The 18,074-nt window shown below is 42.3% G+C and overlaps 1 protein-coding gene across 8 annotated transcripts in view; it reads left to right on the plus strand.

Annotated features, from left to right (window-relative positions):
- LOC126475122 (uncharacterized) overlaps window positions 1-18,074 on the plus strand; it is a 402,308-nt gene that overhangs the window by 17,900 nt on the left and 366,334 nt on the right. Inside the window, exon 2 of one of the 8 annotated variants that reach the window (XM_050102716.1) lies at window positions 484-774. The exons of 6 other annotated variants lie outside the window; for them this stretch is intronic. In XM_050102716.1, coding sequence (XP_049958673.1) covers window positions 484-678 — 195 coding nt within the window. In that variant the 3' untranslated portion in view covers window positions 679-774. Of the gene's footprint in view, window positions 1-483; window positions 775-17,890; window positions 18,048-18,074 lie in introns of those variants that run through there. One more of the 8 variants, XR_007586666.1, reaches the window with a different exon arrangement.

Consider the following 18,074-nt stretch of genomic DNA (forward strand, 5'->3'; position numbering starts at 1 on the left):
AGCCAACATAAAGTAACTACTGTGACGACATTTATCGGTACTCTAATTTTGTCATTGGTCTTGGAAATTCATTACAATTTTTTACAGATTCCATACAGAGTAGGTCATAGGAACGTATGAGAACGTTAGTGATGGGAAAACACATCTCAAATAGCTTAGACACATAACAGAGACATGGATGCTTTATAGACTGGTAATAATTAATGACTTTCTTGACCAATGTTCTATGTTTTGTAATCAATTCTAGTAGAGTATACATACTAGTACAATAACTAAAACTCCCAGAAATATAACCTGAAAAGAATGAACCTTGATAAATCTCTATAGTATTTTACGTGAAAAATCACAATTATATGTTATTGTTCATTTTCTACATCAGTTTCTCGAACCTTCTTCACCTACAAGCCATTTTACGAAAGCTTTCTGCCACGAATCTACTGTTTGCAAGGCATTCTGATGCACGTATGCTTCTGCTGTCCACAGGTTTGCTCTTTCCTCGTCGTCCTGCTGGTGGCGGCCGTGTTCGCCCAGGAGAAGGCCAAGGAGACCCTGAAGGGCGCCGAGGCCTACTACGCCTACGCCGCCCCCTACGCCTACAGCGCCTTCGGCTACCCCGCCGTCAGCGCCTACTCCGCCTACCCTTACGCTGCCGTCGGCTACCCCTACTACTACCGCTGAAAATGGACACGACTTCTATGAGGATGCAGTTCTCACTTCAGTGACTGCTGTACTCTCTTCCTTCCTTCAATAAATACAACTGTATCACAAAATGTACCCCTGAGTCTTTCTAATTATTTATATTTCCTCTGTTCAACAATGGACAGTACTCCTTACACCAACTGCACCGATAAGGGTTTCTTATATTGGTATAACACTCTAAATTACTCATGCAAACATTCAGAATGAACAAATAATTTAAATAAACCTTCACAGATGAGAAATTATCATTAAGTTCTAATAATTTGTTAGATATAACAGGTTCTTCACTGTATTCCAAGAGATAATGGAAGATTGGGACAATGAGCTAATGGATGACAGGTTGATGAGAAATTCCAGAACCAAAATGGATTCATATAACTGAAGACCACATACACATCCACACAGCCAGCCAACACACACACACACACACACACAGACACGAACACACACACACACACACACACACACACACACACCGAGTTGCCAGCAGTCATCGTTCCCAGGAGAAAGGGACATTAGTCGACTCTTACCTTCTGAAATCTATGTGCTGTATTTTTATCCCTACAGTCCTGGTAGTAACGGGTTCCTGGCAACACACGCTCAAATCGGTTGCGATATAACGCACTATACGTGAACAATTGACCTGCATAGCTTTTACGAGGCGTAATGACGTCCACTCGACAAACGAAACACTTTTGTCTGCCCTCTATGGAACATTATAAACAAATGGTTCAAATGGCTCTAAGCACTATGGGACTTAACATCTGAGGTCATCAGATCCTAGTCCGGCTGAGAGTATCAGAGCAATGGTGCAGGATCACAAAGATCCCTGCAGGGGATCCATCACTTGTTTCCGGATGGCAGACTTAGGTGTGAAGTGGCTATGTTGTGCTTGGTCATCTGAATCAATACCTCTCCATAAGTTAACCGACCTTTCATTCTAATCTTCAACCTTCTTTTCTTACACTACATTTCAAAAGATTCTATTCACTTCCTTTCTGTACTGTTGTCGACCACGTTTCACTTCCATACAGACTACAGCTTAAACAAATACTTTTCCAAAAGTATTCCTAACACATATTTGGTGTTCTCTGGCAGAGTTTGAAAGGGGCCTCATTGTTGGCCTCTACTTGGCCGGCTGATCGAATCATGCAATATCAAGCTTTGTTGCGTATTCGGATGTGACAATGGCACGACGTTGGACTGCATGAGAATGTGAGGGCAACCATACTCGTCATAATGGTTCCGGTCGACCACGGCTGACCACCACAATGGAGGATCGCCGCAACGTGGACCAAGTCATTCAATTGTTATTTATTTCTACTTAATGCAGATACGTGCTGCCACGCTGGCCACCATATTGTCCACACTTGTTGCTGCCAGCTTTGTCATGTATGGTCTGAGATGGCATGAACGGTTAACTAAATTAATTACTTCTCTAACAGTAGACCATTAGCAATAAATACTCTGCTTCTTTGCATGGAATTACGCTTCAGATAGGGGAAAGTACGTCGTCGGCTGCTGTTTTGGAAAACTGTTGAGTTTTAATGCAATGTGTAGTGATGTGGTACAGTAGTGGGATACATTGTGGAATATATGTTAGCCAGGGTTTCTCTAATTGTAGTCTTAATAGATTATGTTGTTAGACTCTGTTTCAGTCGTAGTGACTCAACAAATTATTTGTTTAGTTCTTATTTCAATTCTAGATTCAGAAAGTACAGGTTGTTGTTGTTGTTGTGGTCTACAGTCCTGAGACTGGTTTGATGCAGCTCTCCATGCTACTCTATCCTGTGCAAGCTTCTTCATCTCCCAGTACCTGCTGCAACCTCCATCCTTCTGAATCTGCTTAGTGTATTCATCTCTTGGTCTCCCTCTACGATTTTTACCTCCACGCTGCCCTCCAATACTAAACTGGTGATCCCTTGATGCCTCAGAACATGTCCTACCAACCGATCCCTTCTTCTAGTCAAGTTGTGCCACAAACTTCTCTTCTCCCCAATCCTATTCAATACTTCCTCATTAGTTATGTAATCTACCCATCTAATCTTCAGCATTCTTCTGTAGCACCACATTTTGAAAGCTTCTATTCTCTTATTGTCCAAAGTACTTATCGTCCCTGTTTCACTTCCATACATGGCTACACTCCATACAAATACTTTCAGAAACGACTTCCTGACACTTAAATCTATACTCGATGTTAACAAATTTCTCTTCTTCAGAAACGCTTTCCTTGCCATTGCCAGTCTACATTTTATATCCTCTCTACTTCGACCATCATCAGTTATTTTGCTCCCCAAATAGCAAAACTCCTTTCCTACTTTAAGTGTCTCATTTCCTAATCTAATTCCCTCTGCGTCACCCGACTTAATTCGACTATATTCCATTATCCTCGTTTTGCGTTTGGTGATGTTCATCTTATATCCTCCTTTCAAGACACTATCCATTCCGTTCAACTGCTCTTCCAAGTCCTTTGCTGTTTTTATTTCTTCTCCATGGATTTTAATACCTACTCCGAATTTTTCTTTTGATTCCTTCACTGCTTACTCAATATAGAGATTGAATAACATCGGGGAGAGGTTACAACCTTGCCTCACTCCCTTCCCAACCACTGCTTCCCTTTCATGTCCCTCGACTCTTATAACAGCCATCTGGTTTCTGTACAAATTGTAAATAGCTTTTCGCTCCCTGTATTTTACCCCTGCCACCTTCAGAATGTGAAAGATAGTATTCCAGTCAACATTGTCAAAAGCTTTCTATAAGTCTACAAATGCTAGAAACGTAGGTTTGCCTTTCCTTAATCTAGCTTCTAAGATAAGTCTTAGGGTCAGTATTGCCTCACGTGTTCCCATATTTCTACGGAATCCAAACTGATCTTCCCCGAGGTCGGCTTCTACTAGTTTTTCCATTCGTCTGTAAAGAATTCGCGTTAGTATTTTGCAGCTATGACTATTAAACTGATAGTTCGGTAATTTTCACATCTGTCAACACCTGCTTTCTTTGGGATTGTAACCATACAGTAAAGCTGCATGCCCTCGGGAAAAATTACGGCTGAAGTTTCCCCTTGCTTTCAGCCGTTCGCAGTACCAGCACAGCAAGGCCGTTTTGGTTATTGTTACAAGGCCAGATCAGTCAATCATCCAGACTGTTGCCCCTGCAACTACTGAAAAGGCTGCTGCCCCTCTTCAGGAACCACACGTTTGTCTGGCCTCTCAACAACTACCCCTCCGTTGTGGTTGCACCTACGGTACGGCTATCTGTATCGTTGAGGCACGCAAGCCTCCCCACCAATGGCAAGGTCCATTGTTCATGGGGGGGGGGGGGGGGGGGTCACAAAACTATAGCGAGCTAAATAACATTATGAGAATGATTGCTGATGTCTTAATGTAAAATCAAAATCAAATACAATCGCTATGAGCACTAAGCCATATTCTGCATCCTCAACTACAACTCATAAATGTTCTCCCGAAAGAGTACAAAAAGACATCGGATAGTAAAAATCTAGCAATACCCCTGAAGCAAGGTCCATGGTTCATGGTGGGGGGGTAAGTACAGGTAAGAGTAACATATTAAGTTGAAATGCTTGGCGCTATAAGCCAAAAGCAAACACACTCTACACTTTTTGAGCAGTTTCCTGGTAGAAAATGACTTACTTTATAACGTTAGAACAGTTACCTGTACAGAATTCCTTACCGTTGCGCCTACATTAAGTAAGTGTGTGTGTGTGTGTGTGTGTGTGTGTGTGTGTGTGTGTGTGTGTGTGTGTGTGTGTGTGTCTGTGCCCACTCCGTTCAATGTTCATTTACGTTTTCCAGTTTCTTTTATGAGGTATGTAGTTTCATATGTTGCAGCATAGCTTAATAGACCATGGTTCTAATCAACTGCTCATGGTGGTAGTTCAGATTTTAGCACGTACTTACACATTATAAGCTTACGAATCGTTGTTTATACTTTGTTAAACTCATGTGTTATGTATGTGCTCTCTAACTTTGTAGAGTACCTGAAAATGACCAACATGAAGGTGTACCTTACAAGGGTTGGGAAGAAAAAGGAAGTAAGGTTAGGGTTTCATGTCTGAAACATCACAATGGTTGTTTTATAGTCTTGAATTGTGCATTTCATCTCGAGTGAATAATGATATTTAACCAAACAGAAAATCATACGTTTCCTCCGAGTGAGGAACTTGCATAATGTTTAAATATATGCATACACATATGTATATGTACTCATATGTCTTAGATTCATCTTTCCTTCACATTTTTCTCCATTCTTGTAACTTTTGCAACGGAAGGTCCCTGTAAGTGTTATTAAATAATAAGAAATGTTTACATGGGCGATGTAGGCTGCTTTATCTCTTTATTTCAATACCATTACATGTTCACTAAATACTGAATGCTTATTATTTTTTAGCAGTCAGTCGGTGAGAAGAATTGGCTGGTTTCGTTGAGATTTGCACACATTGTGGTCATCTCATTGAGATGGTGATCACTGATATTTATTACGTAGAACTGGCAAATTTCATCTTAACGAAGTTCTGTCTGTCAGCGGGGACATAAGTTGACACACTTACAATTTTGAAGATTCGCAGTCGTACAGTTTTCAACCAAGCCGGTTAATTCTAAAAGAAATATTTCGTTTTCACTTATTAATGACATCGAGAGAGAGACATAGTAATATCATTATGAAAAACTCAGGACAGTACTCTCTCTCACCGATGCAACGAGCGTGTATGCGTCATCAGAAACGACGATTCGCTCTTGAAGCAGTCCGACATAGGACATTTGTTTAAACTGAAAGATTTTTCGTAATTCTGTCTTTGCTCAGATCGCTTATAAACAACGTTACATGTACCATCGACGACGATTAGAGATAGATTACGATCTGGGACTGTGGAAGGATGAGTAAGGAAATCAGCCATACCGTTTCAAAGGAACCATGAATACATTTACTTGAAGCATATTAGGCAAGTCACTGAGAACCGAAACAGATATGGTTCGACTCGCATTTGATTTACTGTCCTTCAGAATACAAGTCCGGCATCTTACCACTGCTTGACGTAGCTCGGCAGGCAGTGAGAAGAGGTAATTCCATTAATATACAGCAGAGGGTGAGGTGTTCACAGTATACCGTTAAACGTCCTTTAAACTTATCTAAGAATTCAATCTGTGGTTTCAAATTGAAACGTACCATCCCTCAGTCCTACTGGAACTGAGTAGCCCTGTTACGGATGTGGCATACATGATTCTTATGCACAAACAAGCAAATGAAATCCGTGAGCAACAGGTATGAACGTAAGAGATTTATAGCTATTTCGTTTCTAGGTAACATATCGTATAAAATGCAACGTGCGCTCCAAAAACACGTCTGTAGTGTAGCATTTTCCACGAACAACAGCTTAAAATGGAATTTTGTATGTTTTAGCAATAACAATTATAATAAGCTATTGCAATCGGGAGTTTATAAATTGAACTGTAATGATTTCCCAGCTTATTACATAGAGCAGACAGGTAGATCTATAGCCATTAGATATAAAGAACATATGCCGGCGAGAATGGGTACGAATAAGAATGGGTCAACGTTTGCCGAACACATCATTAAAGAAGGACATACGCCCCAACCTGTTAATGACACCGAGCTATTGTGTAAAGAAGCCAAGGGTATGAAATTACATTTACTGGAGGAGATGCAGATATAGGCTGCCGTTAACACCACAGTACAGATGTACATGTTTGGAATTTTGCGATGACGGAGAAGCACGGACTGCTGATTAACGGCGTCGTATTGTGTTGAGTGAAGAATAGCGCTTCTGCAGTACCGTAAATGACCATCATGGGCGACGTGGGTAGAGATCACATTCTTCAGATGTTTCGGAGGAGCAAAGCGCTGCTACTCCTTGCGTCATGGTGCAGGAAGCCACTGGATACGACTTCACGTCACGACTGGTAGCGTAGCAGTGATTGGGGGAGCTCTAACAGCACAATAGTACGTCAAGGACACTCTGTGTCCTCTTGGGGTACCTCTCATGCTACAATAATGTGGTGCCATTTTTCAGCAGAGCAATGCAAGTGCATACGTGGCATGTGTGTGCACGAGCTGGCTACGTCATATTTATGTACTCCCATGCTCCCAAACCAGTCTCAGGACTGAAGACCACAACAACAACATGCTCCCATGGACAGATAGATCCCCATGTCTGCCCCTAATACAACATGAGTCCAGGATATGAAGGACCAGTTGCAACAGTTGTGGATCAGTTCGCTTCATAAAGTCTTTATGATAGCCTTCCCCACCGATCAAGTGAATGTGCATCCTGACCAGATTCCAGATGCCGGCTGCGGGGGAGAGGGCGCGGGGGGGGGGGGGGGTGGAAGAGCAACATGATTCTGGTAAGTGGACTCACCCTGCCAAGTTCCTTTCAACTAAGTCTCATAATTTTAAGGTTGTGAGTTCGATCTTCACCCAGGGCATTTAATCTGTTCTACATCATTGCTGAATTAAAAGCGTTGGTGTTACCGAGCGACGTGGTGCAGTGGTTAGCGCAATAAGCGCGCATTCGGGAGGACGACGGTTCAAAACCGTGTCCGGCCATCCTGATTTAGGTTTTCCGCGTTTCATAAATCGCTTCACGCAAATTCCGGGATGGTTCCTTTGAAAGGGTACGGCCGACTTCCTTCTTCATCCTTCCCTAATCCGATGGGACCGATGACCTCGCTGTTTGGTCCTCTTCCCCGACTCAACCAATCACCGTTTCAATTAATCTTTGAAATTCCTTTCCTTCTCTGACAGAATATCAGTATCACTGACGAATATAAAATTTTCTTTATTCTCCCTGAGTTCTGACTCACTTCCCAAATTTGTCCTCAGATTCATTTTCTGATTGATTCATATACAAATAAAATACCATGGAGATTTGCCAACAAACATGTCTCAATCACTTCTTAAGTCCTGCTTCCTTTTCATGTACAGTCGTGGACAAAACGAGCGAGACCCCTCGCCTTTTCGTTATGCTTAACAGCACAGCTTTAAAGTCTGCTACGCAGCATATCAGGCAAGGTGACGAAGTGCTACCAACATACTATGCACAGGTGTGAAAATGAAAAACTATCCGAAATTTGTCAGACTGTTTTCAATCATGTGTGAGACTATATTAATGCTGATTAGTGTGTTAACCATAACACCTAAATATAAGATATAAATTAAAGAAGAAGCGCTAATTAGTATGAACTGTACTAATAAAAATGAATTTCAGCGTATCGAGATAACATAACTGCTTTAGTAAGACAAAGTACCCCAGATCGTTACGAATTAGCAAAATATTATGCGCATTTGGCCGTGAAATGGTCCGTGTCAACGTTCAGACCAGTCATGCTGGATTACCGTTGCTGACCTACCATGAAAGTGTGCAAATTTAGCAATGCGTAAAGATTCATAACTAAGTTCAGTTAAAAATCATTCAGTGCCACACTTAAGTCAATTAAATTATTGACAGAAGCGGAAAACAGTAACAAGTATGAAATTCTACAAGAGTTCCACATCGACATCCACAGGGCGCCGGTACAGAATAAAGGTAGCAATAAAACGTATTGGGGCTGCGAGAATTTCTTAAAATTCCTTTACTGATAGTCTATCTGCCTCCATCGAGATCAGAACCGAAAACAAACCAGATCTCCCTTGCAGTAGCTAACATCTTTCATTACGCTTAAAGAGTACCCAGGCAAACAGCCCTCTGTTATTAGCCCGGACATGAATAAGCGGGCAATTTCGCAATGAAAATGGCAAAATGATCTGAATTTTCCGTTTCTTAGAGCTTTCTGGACTCAAAAACATGAATTGTCCACCTATATGTCACAGCTTATGTGACAACTATTCGGGATGTTTATCGAAATAACAAAAAACTGTTATTAGCGAGTATATTTAGTAGGATAATTCTTCACCACCCCAGGAAATAAACGGCGACGTAGCTGTCAAACGTATTCTACAGTGTTTCGAATTCTCCATTAGACGTGCCACAGCTAGAAAACGTTCATTAGCCGAAGTGTTCCTTAAGGTAGCTAGCAATGGGAATGCTCGCACATCTAAAACGCGGTGGCATTAACAATGGGATCTGAATAACCACGTGTATAGGCAAATGGATTTTGTTTGCATTGATTTGGATCGAAAGCATAGCTACGATTAATATGCTGATGTATCGACTGCAACTGGAACATTTCGAATAAAGAGTAGGGGAAATTATTATGCGGCCCTCATCTTCAGTAACTGTGGTAGCTATTTTCTTTGTTAGGATTTCGTCACGTAAATCGGTAAAAATGGAACCCTACTAGTCTCACTTTCTTTACCGTCTGTCTGTCTACCCAATCCTTAAAACCCGTTTACCTCGAGTACGGCTGGACATAATAAGCGGAAATCTATCGCACTTCCTGTGGTATACGGTCCCTTGGTGGTGTAAAAAGTGAGCTATGTCAACGCAATCTAAAGATACGGCCGTTTATGTAAAGAAAATTTACGTGAAAGGTCAAAAAATACCTCGAAGAACTACACCAACAAACTGCTTAGGTCATCAGTCCCCTAGACCTAGAACTACTTAAACCTACCCAACCTAACACACATCCATGCCCGAGGAAGGATTCGAACTGACGGCGCAAGCAGCCGCGAGGTCCGCGATATGACGCCGTTGAGCACACGGCTAACCCGCGCCGGCAAGCTGTTTTAATATCAACTGATGTTACTAAAAAGTTATTTACTTCTGGTGAATGATTTTCTGCGCAGTTCATTTAAGACAGAATAACTAAAATATATTTGATGTTACGGAAGCGGAAGGACGCCTAATTCATTTCCCCTTGTCTTTATTCATGATGTTAGAATCGCAATCTGAGCATACGTACTATCCATAACTACACTTTAGATCCAAGTCATAGTCACATGTATGCGAATACAACACATTGGCTTATACTTGAGGTGTTTCGTTTCCCACGAAGTGGTGGCGTCTTCGAAGCGCGAGTTCTCAGCACATCAGCTGAGCGAACTTGGGTAGTATGTTAGTAGCACTTCGCCGCCTTGCCAGTTATGCTGTGTAGCACACTTTAAAGCTGTGCGGATCAGCATAACGAAAAGGCGAGGGGTCTCGCTCGTTTTGTCCACGACTGTACTTCGACTATTAGAACTGCAGACTGGTTTCTGTACCTGTACGCTGTATTTTTTTCCGTGACACCCTGACTAGTATTTCTGTGAACTATATCGAACGATTTTTCGAAACCTACAGACGCTATAATTATAGTTTTAGCTCTGTTATATGTTTCTTTTCAGATAAGTAGCGGACTCAGTATTGCCTCGTGAGGTCCTATATTTCTCCATGCCCAAGTTAACATGTACCAGATTTCTATTCTTCTGTACATAACTCGAGTCCGTACTTTTGACTTATGACATATTAAAATAATGGTTTGGTAACATTAGAACTTGTTAATTCCCAAAATCGCTTCACATGAACATCGCGGTAATTTTTTTGCATCTGATCACTTTCGAACTACGAACCAAATAACAGAGAAATATACATACAGTAGATAAAATACAATTAAACACTAAACATAACCTTCATAAATATTAGAAAGTCGTTCTGTCTGTTTCTGACAAACTTATACGAATCCTTCCAAAACATATAACCACGAACTTTAGCAACCTAATACAACATAACTACGATATCACTTACGTCCATGCTGAATTGGAAAAATTTGCTGAAAATTTTATCTTTGGAAAAGAGTCAACCAACCAAAGATGTAAAATGAGACCGAAATTATTTACAGAAACTATGGAACATGTCTTTAGAATACCAGTTAGGAGGTAACAGGAATCACAACTTAATGAAAGAAATTAAAGTATTGACGATTTCTTGGGAGATAGTGTTCTCTTCACACAGACCAAATGAAATGCTCGTGCTTCTGTTCTTACACCCATCTCCAATTGGCATTCTGGCCACAAATCAAGCTACTTTTCCCTATTTCATACACACACACTACATTCATTTAATCGTATTCTCTCTATCTCCCACTATATATTGTAATTTCGCACAGCCAAACACTAAATTAAATACAGTGTCCTGTCATGCAGATGCCTCATGAAATTTCTCTTACCATGATATAATAATAAAATGACCTGTGCTTTCTGGTCTCACTGCTGCTCATACAAGACGGTGGAAATGTGACGTAAGGACTTTGGTAAAGAATAGAATTTTTGTTTTGTTGCTGCCGAAATAGGTACAGTAGAGCAATTTCTCCTCACTTAGTACGCTCTAATAAAAATTTATAGTGCAAACTGTTACAGATATGAAGAAGTACAAGAGCAGTACGGTAAAAGCCGACAGACATAATCTATTCACAGAAATTGTGAAAGGATAAACAACGGTCGAAGTGAAATTGGTAACATTAATTAACATACTCCGCATACAACTGTGAGGTAATTAACCTACTCCTCACACAAATGTACTGTTATACCACTTGATCAAACTGTAGTGCTACAGTAGAATGCTGAATATTAGATGAGTATCATAGGTAATTAATGAGGAGGTAATGAATAGAACTGAAGAGAAAAGAAATTAGTGGCACAACCTGACGAGAAGAAGGGATCGGTTGATGCGACACATTCTGAGACATCAAGGGATCACTAATTTAGTATTGGAGGGAAGTGTGGGGGGGTAAAAATTGTAGATGGCGAGCAGGCGATGCACACAGAAGCAGGTTCAGAAGGATCTAAGTTGCATCAGTTATTTGAGAATGAATAGGTCTGCACAGGACAGAGTACCATGGAGAGCAGCATCAAAACAGTCTTCAGACAGAGGACCACAACAACAACAACGACAGAGTAATTATACGTACACAGAACTACTTAAAAACTGGCATTGTGTATGTACACATGCGAGGATACGACCAATATGGGTCTCCATCACATCAACACTAATTATTTTAGACATAGCAATATTTATACACTTCTTCAAAAATTGTGTTAGCCAATAACTTCTTTGTGACACATAAACATCATTCAATAATACGCCATGTTAGTGGAAGAAGCCTAATAAACCAAAATTTTGTTAAAAACTGAAAATGAAATTCTGATTTGAAAAGATTAGCCTAGAAAAATACCTACATCCAGCACCCCCAAAAAACTACATTATCGAAATTCTTGAAACTTAGGCGATAAGTAGTTTCAATCATTAAATATCAATTTGAATATATACCTTAGATTTTCATTTTTGTGACAGGGATGTACACTAGCAGGTAACATAAAATGTGATAATCACGAGCTACACTTACACAGACACAAAAGTTACAAACAGAAATATAAAAATTCTCGTTCGATATGTCATACTTTCCGACAGCGTTTTCAGTTGAAAGTGCTGATTCTTGCTGTTCTTACGCTGCTGATTCTGTGACTACAGGTGATATGAGACTCTGGCAGTACAGACGCCTCTATGTACATTGGGATCACACACAGAAATCATGAATATCTTTAGGATCTTCTTTGCGATTCACTTCTCAACATCATGCAAGGTAGCCTTGCATGCCACTTTTCTACTTCAATGAAACGCAAATTATGACCTTGAGTCCAGCCGGTCGCTGTGACCAAGCGGTTCTAGGCGCTTCAGTACGGAACCGCACTGCTGCTACGGTCGCAGGTTCGAAGCCTGCCTCGGGCATGGATGTGTGGGATGTCCATAGCTTACTTAGATTTAAGTAGTTCTAAGTCTAGGGGACTGGTGACCTCTCATGTTAAGTTCCATATTGCTTAGAACCATTTGAACCCTAAATCCAATCACTCTTGATTACAGTCTGCCGGGCGCAAGTTTTAGTTGCTCTGTAGCTACATCAAATTCCTTCCCGCCTCAACAACTGTCTGTTTCAGCGGGAGTTCCCTCGTGCTTTTCTTATCAAACTGTACATAAGTTTTTCTGCTGTCGTATACATCAGCCAACCGATTTTATAAAGTATATTTACCGTCGTTCCACTATATTGTCACGTGATAGCCACACTCATGTTAAAATCCGAAAGCAGGGTCATCAATGGAATATAACACTTAGCGCTGAAAGCACGTTTATTATGAACACCGGCTTACAGCCAGCATAGAACTGAACTCCTGGGCGCTATTTAAAACATTGAGTTATTCACAATCCTAGTATTTCAACAAACATTGAATGTTCCATAACTATCAATACTGGCAACGGCCTTGCCGCAGTGGATACACCGGTTCCCGTGAGATCACCGAAGCGCTGTCGGGCGTGGTCGGCACTTGGATGGGTGACCATTCAGGCAGCCATGTGCTGTTGCCATTTTTCGGGTTGCACTTAGCCTGGTGATGCCAATTGAGTAGCTACTTGACCGAACAGTAGCGGCTTCGGTCAAGAATACCATCATAACGACCAGGAGAGCGGTGTGCTGACCCCACGCCCCTCCTATCCACATCCTCCACTGAGGAAGACACGACGGTCGGATGGTCCCGGTAGGCCACTCGTGACCTGAAGACGGAGTGCTTTTTTTATATTAATCATAACTACGGGCATACGATGTTGTAATAACTTTCCAGAAACGATAGATACTCGATAACAGGTAATTGCCGGTGCACTGTTCAAATGGCTCTGAGCACTATGGGACTCAACTGCTGAGGTCATTAGTCCCCTAGAACTTAGAACTAGTTAAACCTAACTAACCTAAGGACATCACAAACATCCATGCCCGAGGCAGGATTCGAACCTGCGACCGTAGCGGTCTTGCGGTTCCAGACTGCAGCGCCTTTAACCGCACGGCCACTTCGGCCGGCCCGGTGCACGGTTTTGAAGTGGCACACCAGTCAGTGACGCTAACCATTACGCCTCTTGTTATATGCGGGTACTCACGCCTGCGCAATAGATCCAGGAAACCGTCGAACATGATTGTTTGGGTGATCCAGATATTATGGTGTACGGAGGCATAATGTTGCATGGGTATAATGACTTGCAAATCTTTAAACACGGTACACTCAGCGGTCAACTTTACTGTTTTATTGTAATCCTTCCCCATGTGGGTCTTTTCAGGGGTGTATTCGGCTCTGACTTTATGACAATGGGCGACCGCATCGAACTGCGCGGGTGGAGGACCAATTGGAAGGGAACGGTATTCGCCGAATGGACCGGCCTGTCCGTTCCCCCGATTTAAATTCCATCCATCACGTGTGGAATGCGGTGGTGAGACATGCTACAGCGCGTTCACTTCCACCAACGCCCGTCCAACTGCTGTCAACCTCGCTAGTGAAGGAATGGAACGCCATGCAGCAAGACCTCTTTACCTGGCTTGTGGCCATCATGGGAGCACATTGCAGAGCATACAGTACCGTCCGCAGTGATCACACACTCCGTTAAGGACCCTTTCCCACCTTTTGTAATCTCCATAGGACGATAGTCAATCGCGGTCACTTCAGTGTAATTATTATCTTTCGATGAAAGTGTCATTTCTGTTCTTCTCATTACGTATTTCCTTCAGTTATCACTTATTTATAACTCATTCCTATTTCATGGAGCTATGTTACTTGACGGTGACACCCAATGCGAAAGTTACTTTCGTCCTTAAGTTTTGCACACCAGTATATTACAGAAGATGTCGATCCCAGAATGATCAAGTGCTGAAAGTAAAAGTAAGCTGAATATTGCTCTGAATACCGCAGTGTTTTGTTAGCCATGGTGGTCTTGGATGTGGCACGCCCTTGTCTTCCTCTAATTTCTGAATTGACTTGCTCACCCAGTGGCAGGGACATCTAATGTGTTGAAGACTCAGAATCATGGTATTTTCTTTCGCGTATAGCTTCTTTTACTTCTGGATATTATTATTATTTTTTTTTATCTGACTGGGTAGGTCAGTTCGAAGGACACGGGAGGGGGGGAGGGCAATGACATATCTGCTTAACTAGGACCACGGACAGTAATGCACCACAATGTTCAGAAACAAGTTGCGTGCAGCTGAATATTGTCTCTTACAAGAGGTGAATTTAAGGTCACTGTTGTGGTTCGCCGTTACGATAACATCCTGTTTTATCATGATCGTTCCTTCAGATTTTGGTTTCCTTAGTGTTCTAACGTAGAGTGGTGATGATGATCCTCTGTGTAAGATTGTCTGAAGATGACGAAACAGCTCATAGCTCTTAAAGCTATGCGATTGTGGTAGCAAATAATTTTTGGTTTGCATAATCTGTGAGGTTTTCTATTTACTGGTTGTGACAGTGATGAATACTATAGAAACACAAAGATGCACAGAGGTCAGCATTTCCCCAAAGTCAATCTACAGACTGGCTGCCCGCTCTAATAAATGCGGTCGCGTTGAGACGTGATCATGTGTATACAATCACCAAATGACGATGGTATTCACGACCTCGTCCACAGTCTGTTGCTTTCACATTATGACAATAAATAATCAGAACGACTTTTTGAAGTGGAGAAGTTTTGCCAACGAGCCGTGACCGTATCTCCCGAGCTCTGCTACATCAGTTCTCCATGGTTTGCGGCTTGTGTAGCTACTCTGTCGCCATGTTAGGTTAACGGTCTGACCTATTAACGCTGGTGTGAGAAGGCTCGTACAATCACATGGTGACGACAAAGTTTTTGCAACAATGCGTAGCTCAGCTGAACAGCTGAAAGAGATCCTAACGGTAGACCTGGATGTAGTGGAAAAGTAATCGTACTTTCGAAAAATGAGACTAGAACCACCTATATAATAAATTCGCCGGAAGAGAACTCGAAACAGATTTTTAAAAAAAAACTAAACTATTCACATAAAATACCAAAGTACCTGGGAGTAACTGTTGGTAGAATGTATCTATCAGATCACATCTATCATAAACGATTAGAAAATGAAAAACAAGAAACAACAAAATCCAATAGCTGTGTGGTACAACGTGGGAGGCTCGACACCCACTCCACATTCTTCTGCTCTTGATCTTGCCTCCCCAACCATTGAACATTGTGCCTCACTTTGGTTAAACAGTCCACACGCAGCGAGCAAAACAACATTATGAAAATCACTGCTGATGTCTTCGTGTCAAATGCTATGCCATGAGCACTCAGCCATATTCTACATCCTCAACTATTGTGCATAAATGATCGCCCGAAAGAATACAAGAAGACTGCGGATAGTAAAAATCTAGCAATGCCCCTGAGGATATCGATTATGCCAAGCAAACCGACTCCGCTCTAGACGACCGCAGACATAAAAAACAAGGATCGCTGTGGAAGTAGAGAAAACATTGTCACTGCTAAACAGAATTAGAACCCAACATGGTAAATGAGTATATTTGTTACACAAATGCGGTAATTAACACACTTTGTGACTGTGAAGACTCCAAACTCGATAGATTACGTAAGTACACTAGATGTTCGTTTGCCTACTGTTTTATTTCTACAGAGTGATTTTTTCCACCATGTTGGAATTATATGAATTGATCGATGAGAGGATACATAACAGAAAAGGTCTAACGAACTTATATCCGGAAATGCGTGGTTTCCGTGCTGCAGACCATTTATTCAAACATACTTTATTACAGAGACTGTAGTCTAATATGCGCTGTACCATGCAGCTGTGGCTGACGTATGCATGGTTTCCTCCTAGAGGGTGGTACTGTTCCCCAAACGTCATGCCCTAGCGCCCTGTCTTGCCATGGTAATTAGTAATGTTGTGTCCGACTAACTTCTCTTGCTGTCTCACCTAGTGGTGGATGTGACACAGCGTTCTACACAATGGTTCCGTATTCGAATCGAGAGCGAGAGCTTGCCGACATGGTGTTTACTTACGGAAAGGCAAATGGCAACGGGCACCGGGCAGCAAGGTTATATCAAGATACCGATCCCCACCGACAACAACAACAGCATTCAGTGTTTGCAACAGTGTTTTGTCTTTTTTTTTTTTTTGAGAGAGTGTCGTTTCAGGAAGCGGGAAATCATGAAAGATGTACCCGAAATGTTGGGACACCAGACTTGGAGTAAAATATGATTAGCACAGTGGAAGGAGACCGCCCTGTCAGTACCAGGCAGTTGGCTCTGCAGTACAGGGTAAGCGAGACGATCGCATGGTCCATGACAATTGTTACTACCTAACAGCGTATGCAGGGCTTACTAGCGACAGACTTCCCATATCGGAAGCAGTTTTGTCAATCGTTTCTTCACGATTCCGGTGTTTGTGTAATCCATCATATTCACAGATGAGGCCACCTTTTACGTGACATGGTACCTTCGACTTTCATAACAGTCATCTGTGCGATAGTATGCAGAACGCACATAGTATGGTGACAGCGAATCATGAGCATCCGTGTAACGGGTAACGGAAAAGTGTGGATCGCGATAATTGGCTGCCGTATTTTGGGGCCAGTCTTCCTTTGACGTCGCCTAAAAGGCCGGAACTATCGGCGTTTCTTGCGGGCGACTTTGCATGCCCTGCTGGAAGAAGTGTCATTAATGATTTGAAGGGTTATGTGGCTGTTAATTATTGTGCTCTTGTCCACTTAGCCATTAGCATCCGGACGCATCTCAATCATGTCTTCCCTGGTCGACTGGAAGAGGGGGCGCAGTTGCATGGCCTGCTCGTTCACTGGATCTCAGACCGTGTGATTTCTGGTTATGGTGCCATCTCAAAAGTATCGCGTATGCAGAGCCACCTCCAGGTGTGGGGACATTGGAGCAGCGTATTCATGCTGCCTTCGACACTCTTCGGATGTAGCCTGGACGATGTGAACGTGTGAGAGAGACGTAATAAGGCCCGTACACGCATGCATTGAGCCACATGTCTCTGTAACAATACATGAATAAATAAATGGTCTCTAGCACGGAGACCATGCACTTTCGGAAATGAAGTTCATTAAACCTTTTTATTCCGTATGCTCTCATCGATCAATCCGTAGAATTTGTACACTGTTGAAAAAAATCACCCTGTAGAGGTGTATTTTTAAAAATATGTTAAGGAGGCATATGATAAATACAGAAATATGTCTGCAAAGAAATAGGAGCTTCCAAAACAAGTAAACTATTGTGGCTGGTGAAGAGATGTTCTCTGCCTCTGGCTGACAGTGCACGTGAAGTGTAAGAACGCGTTAGTGAAGAAAATACTTATATCCGGATTCCGTAATGCAGCGTGAACGTTGACAGCCGCACAAAACCAAGAGATGAGAGCTTATCCGGAATCCCCGACGGCGAAACAAGGCGTCGCCGAAAACGACGTGTCCAGCGGGCAGCAGCAGGACTCCAGCCGGTAGCCAAGGCCGCGCCGTCCCTATAAGAGCGGCCGCCGGCGCTCCGCACAGTAGTCACTGCAGACCGCGCACCACACACACCTCAAAGCACCATGAAGGCTTTCGTAAGTACCGACCACGGTAGCTCGTAG

The sequence above is a fragment of the Schistocerca serialis genome, chromosome 4, assembly GCF_023864345.2.
Source record: "Schistocerca serialis cubense isolate TAMUIC-IGC-003099 chromosome 4, iqSchSeri2.2, whole genome shotgun sequence".
In the NCBI taxonomy this organism is placed as follows: domain Eukaryota; kingdom Metazoa; phylum Arthropoda; class Insecta; order Orthoptera; family Acrididae; genus Schistocerca; species Schistocerca serialis.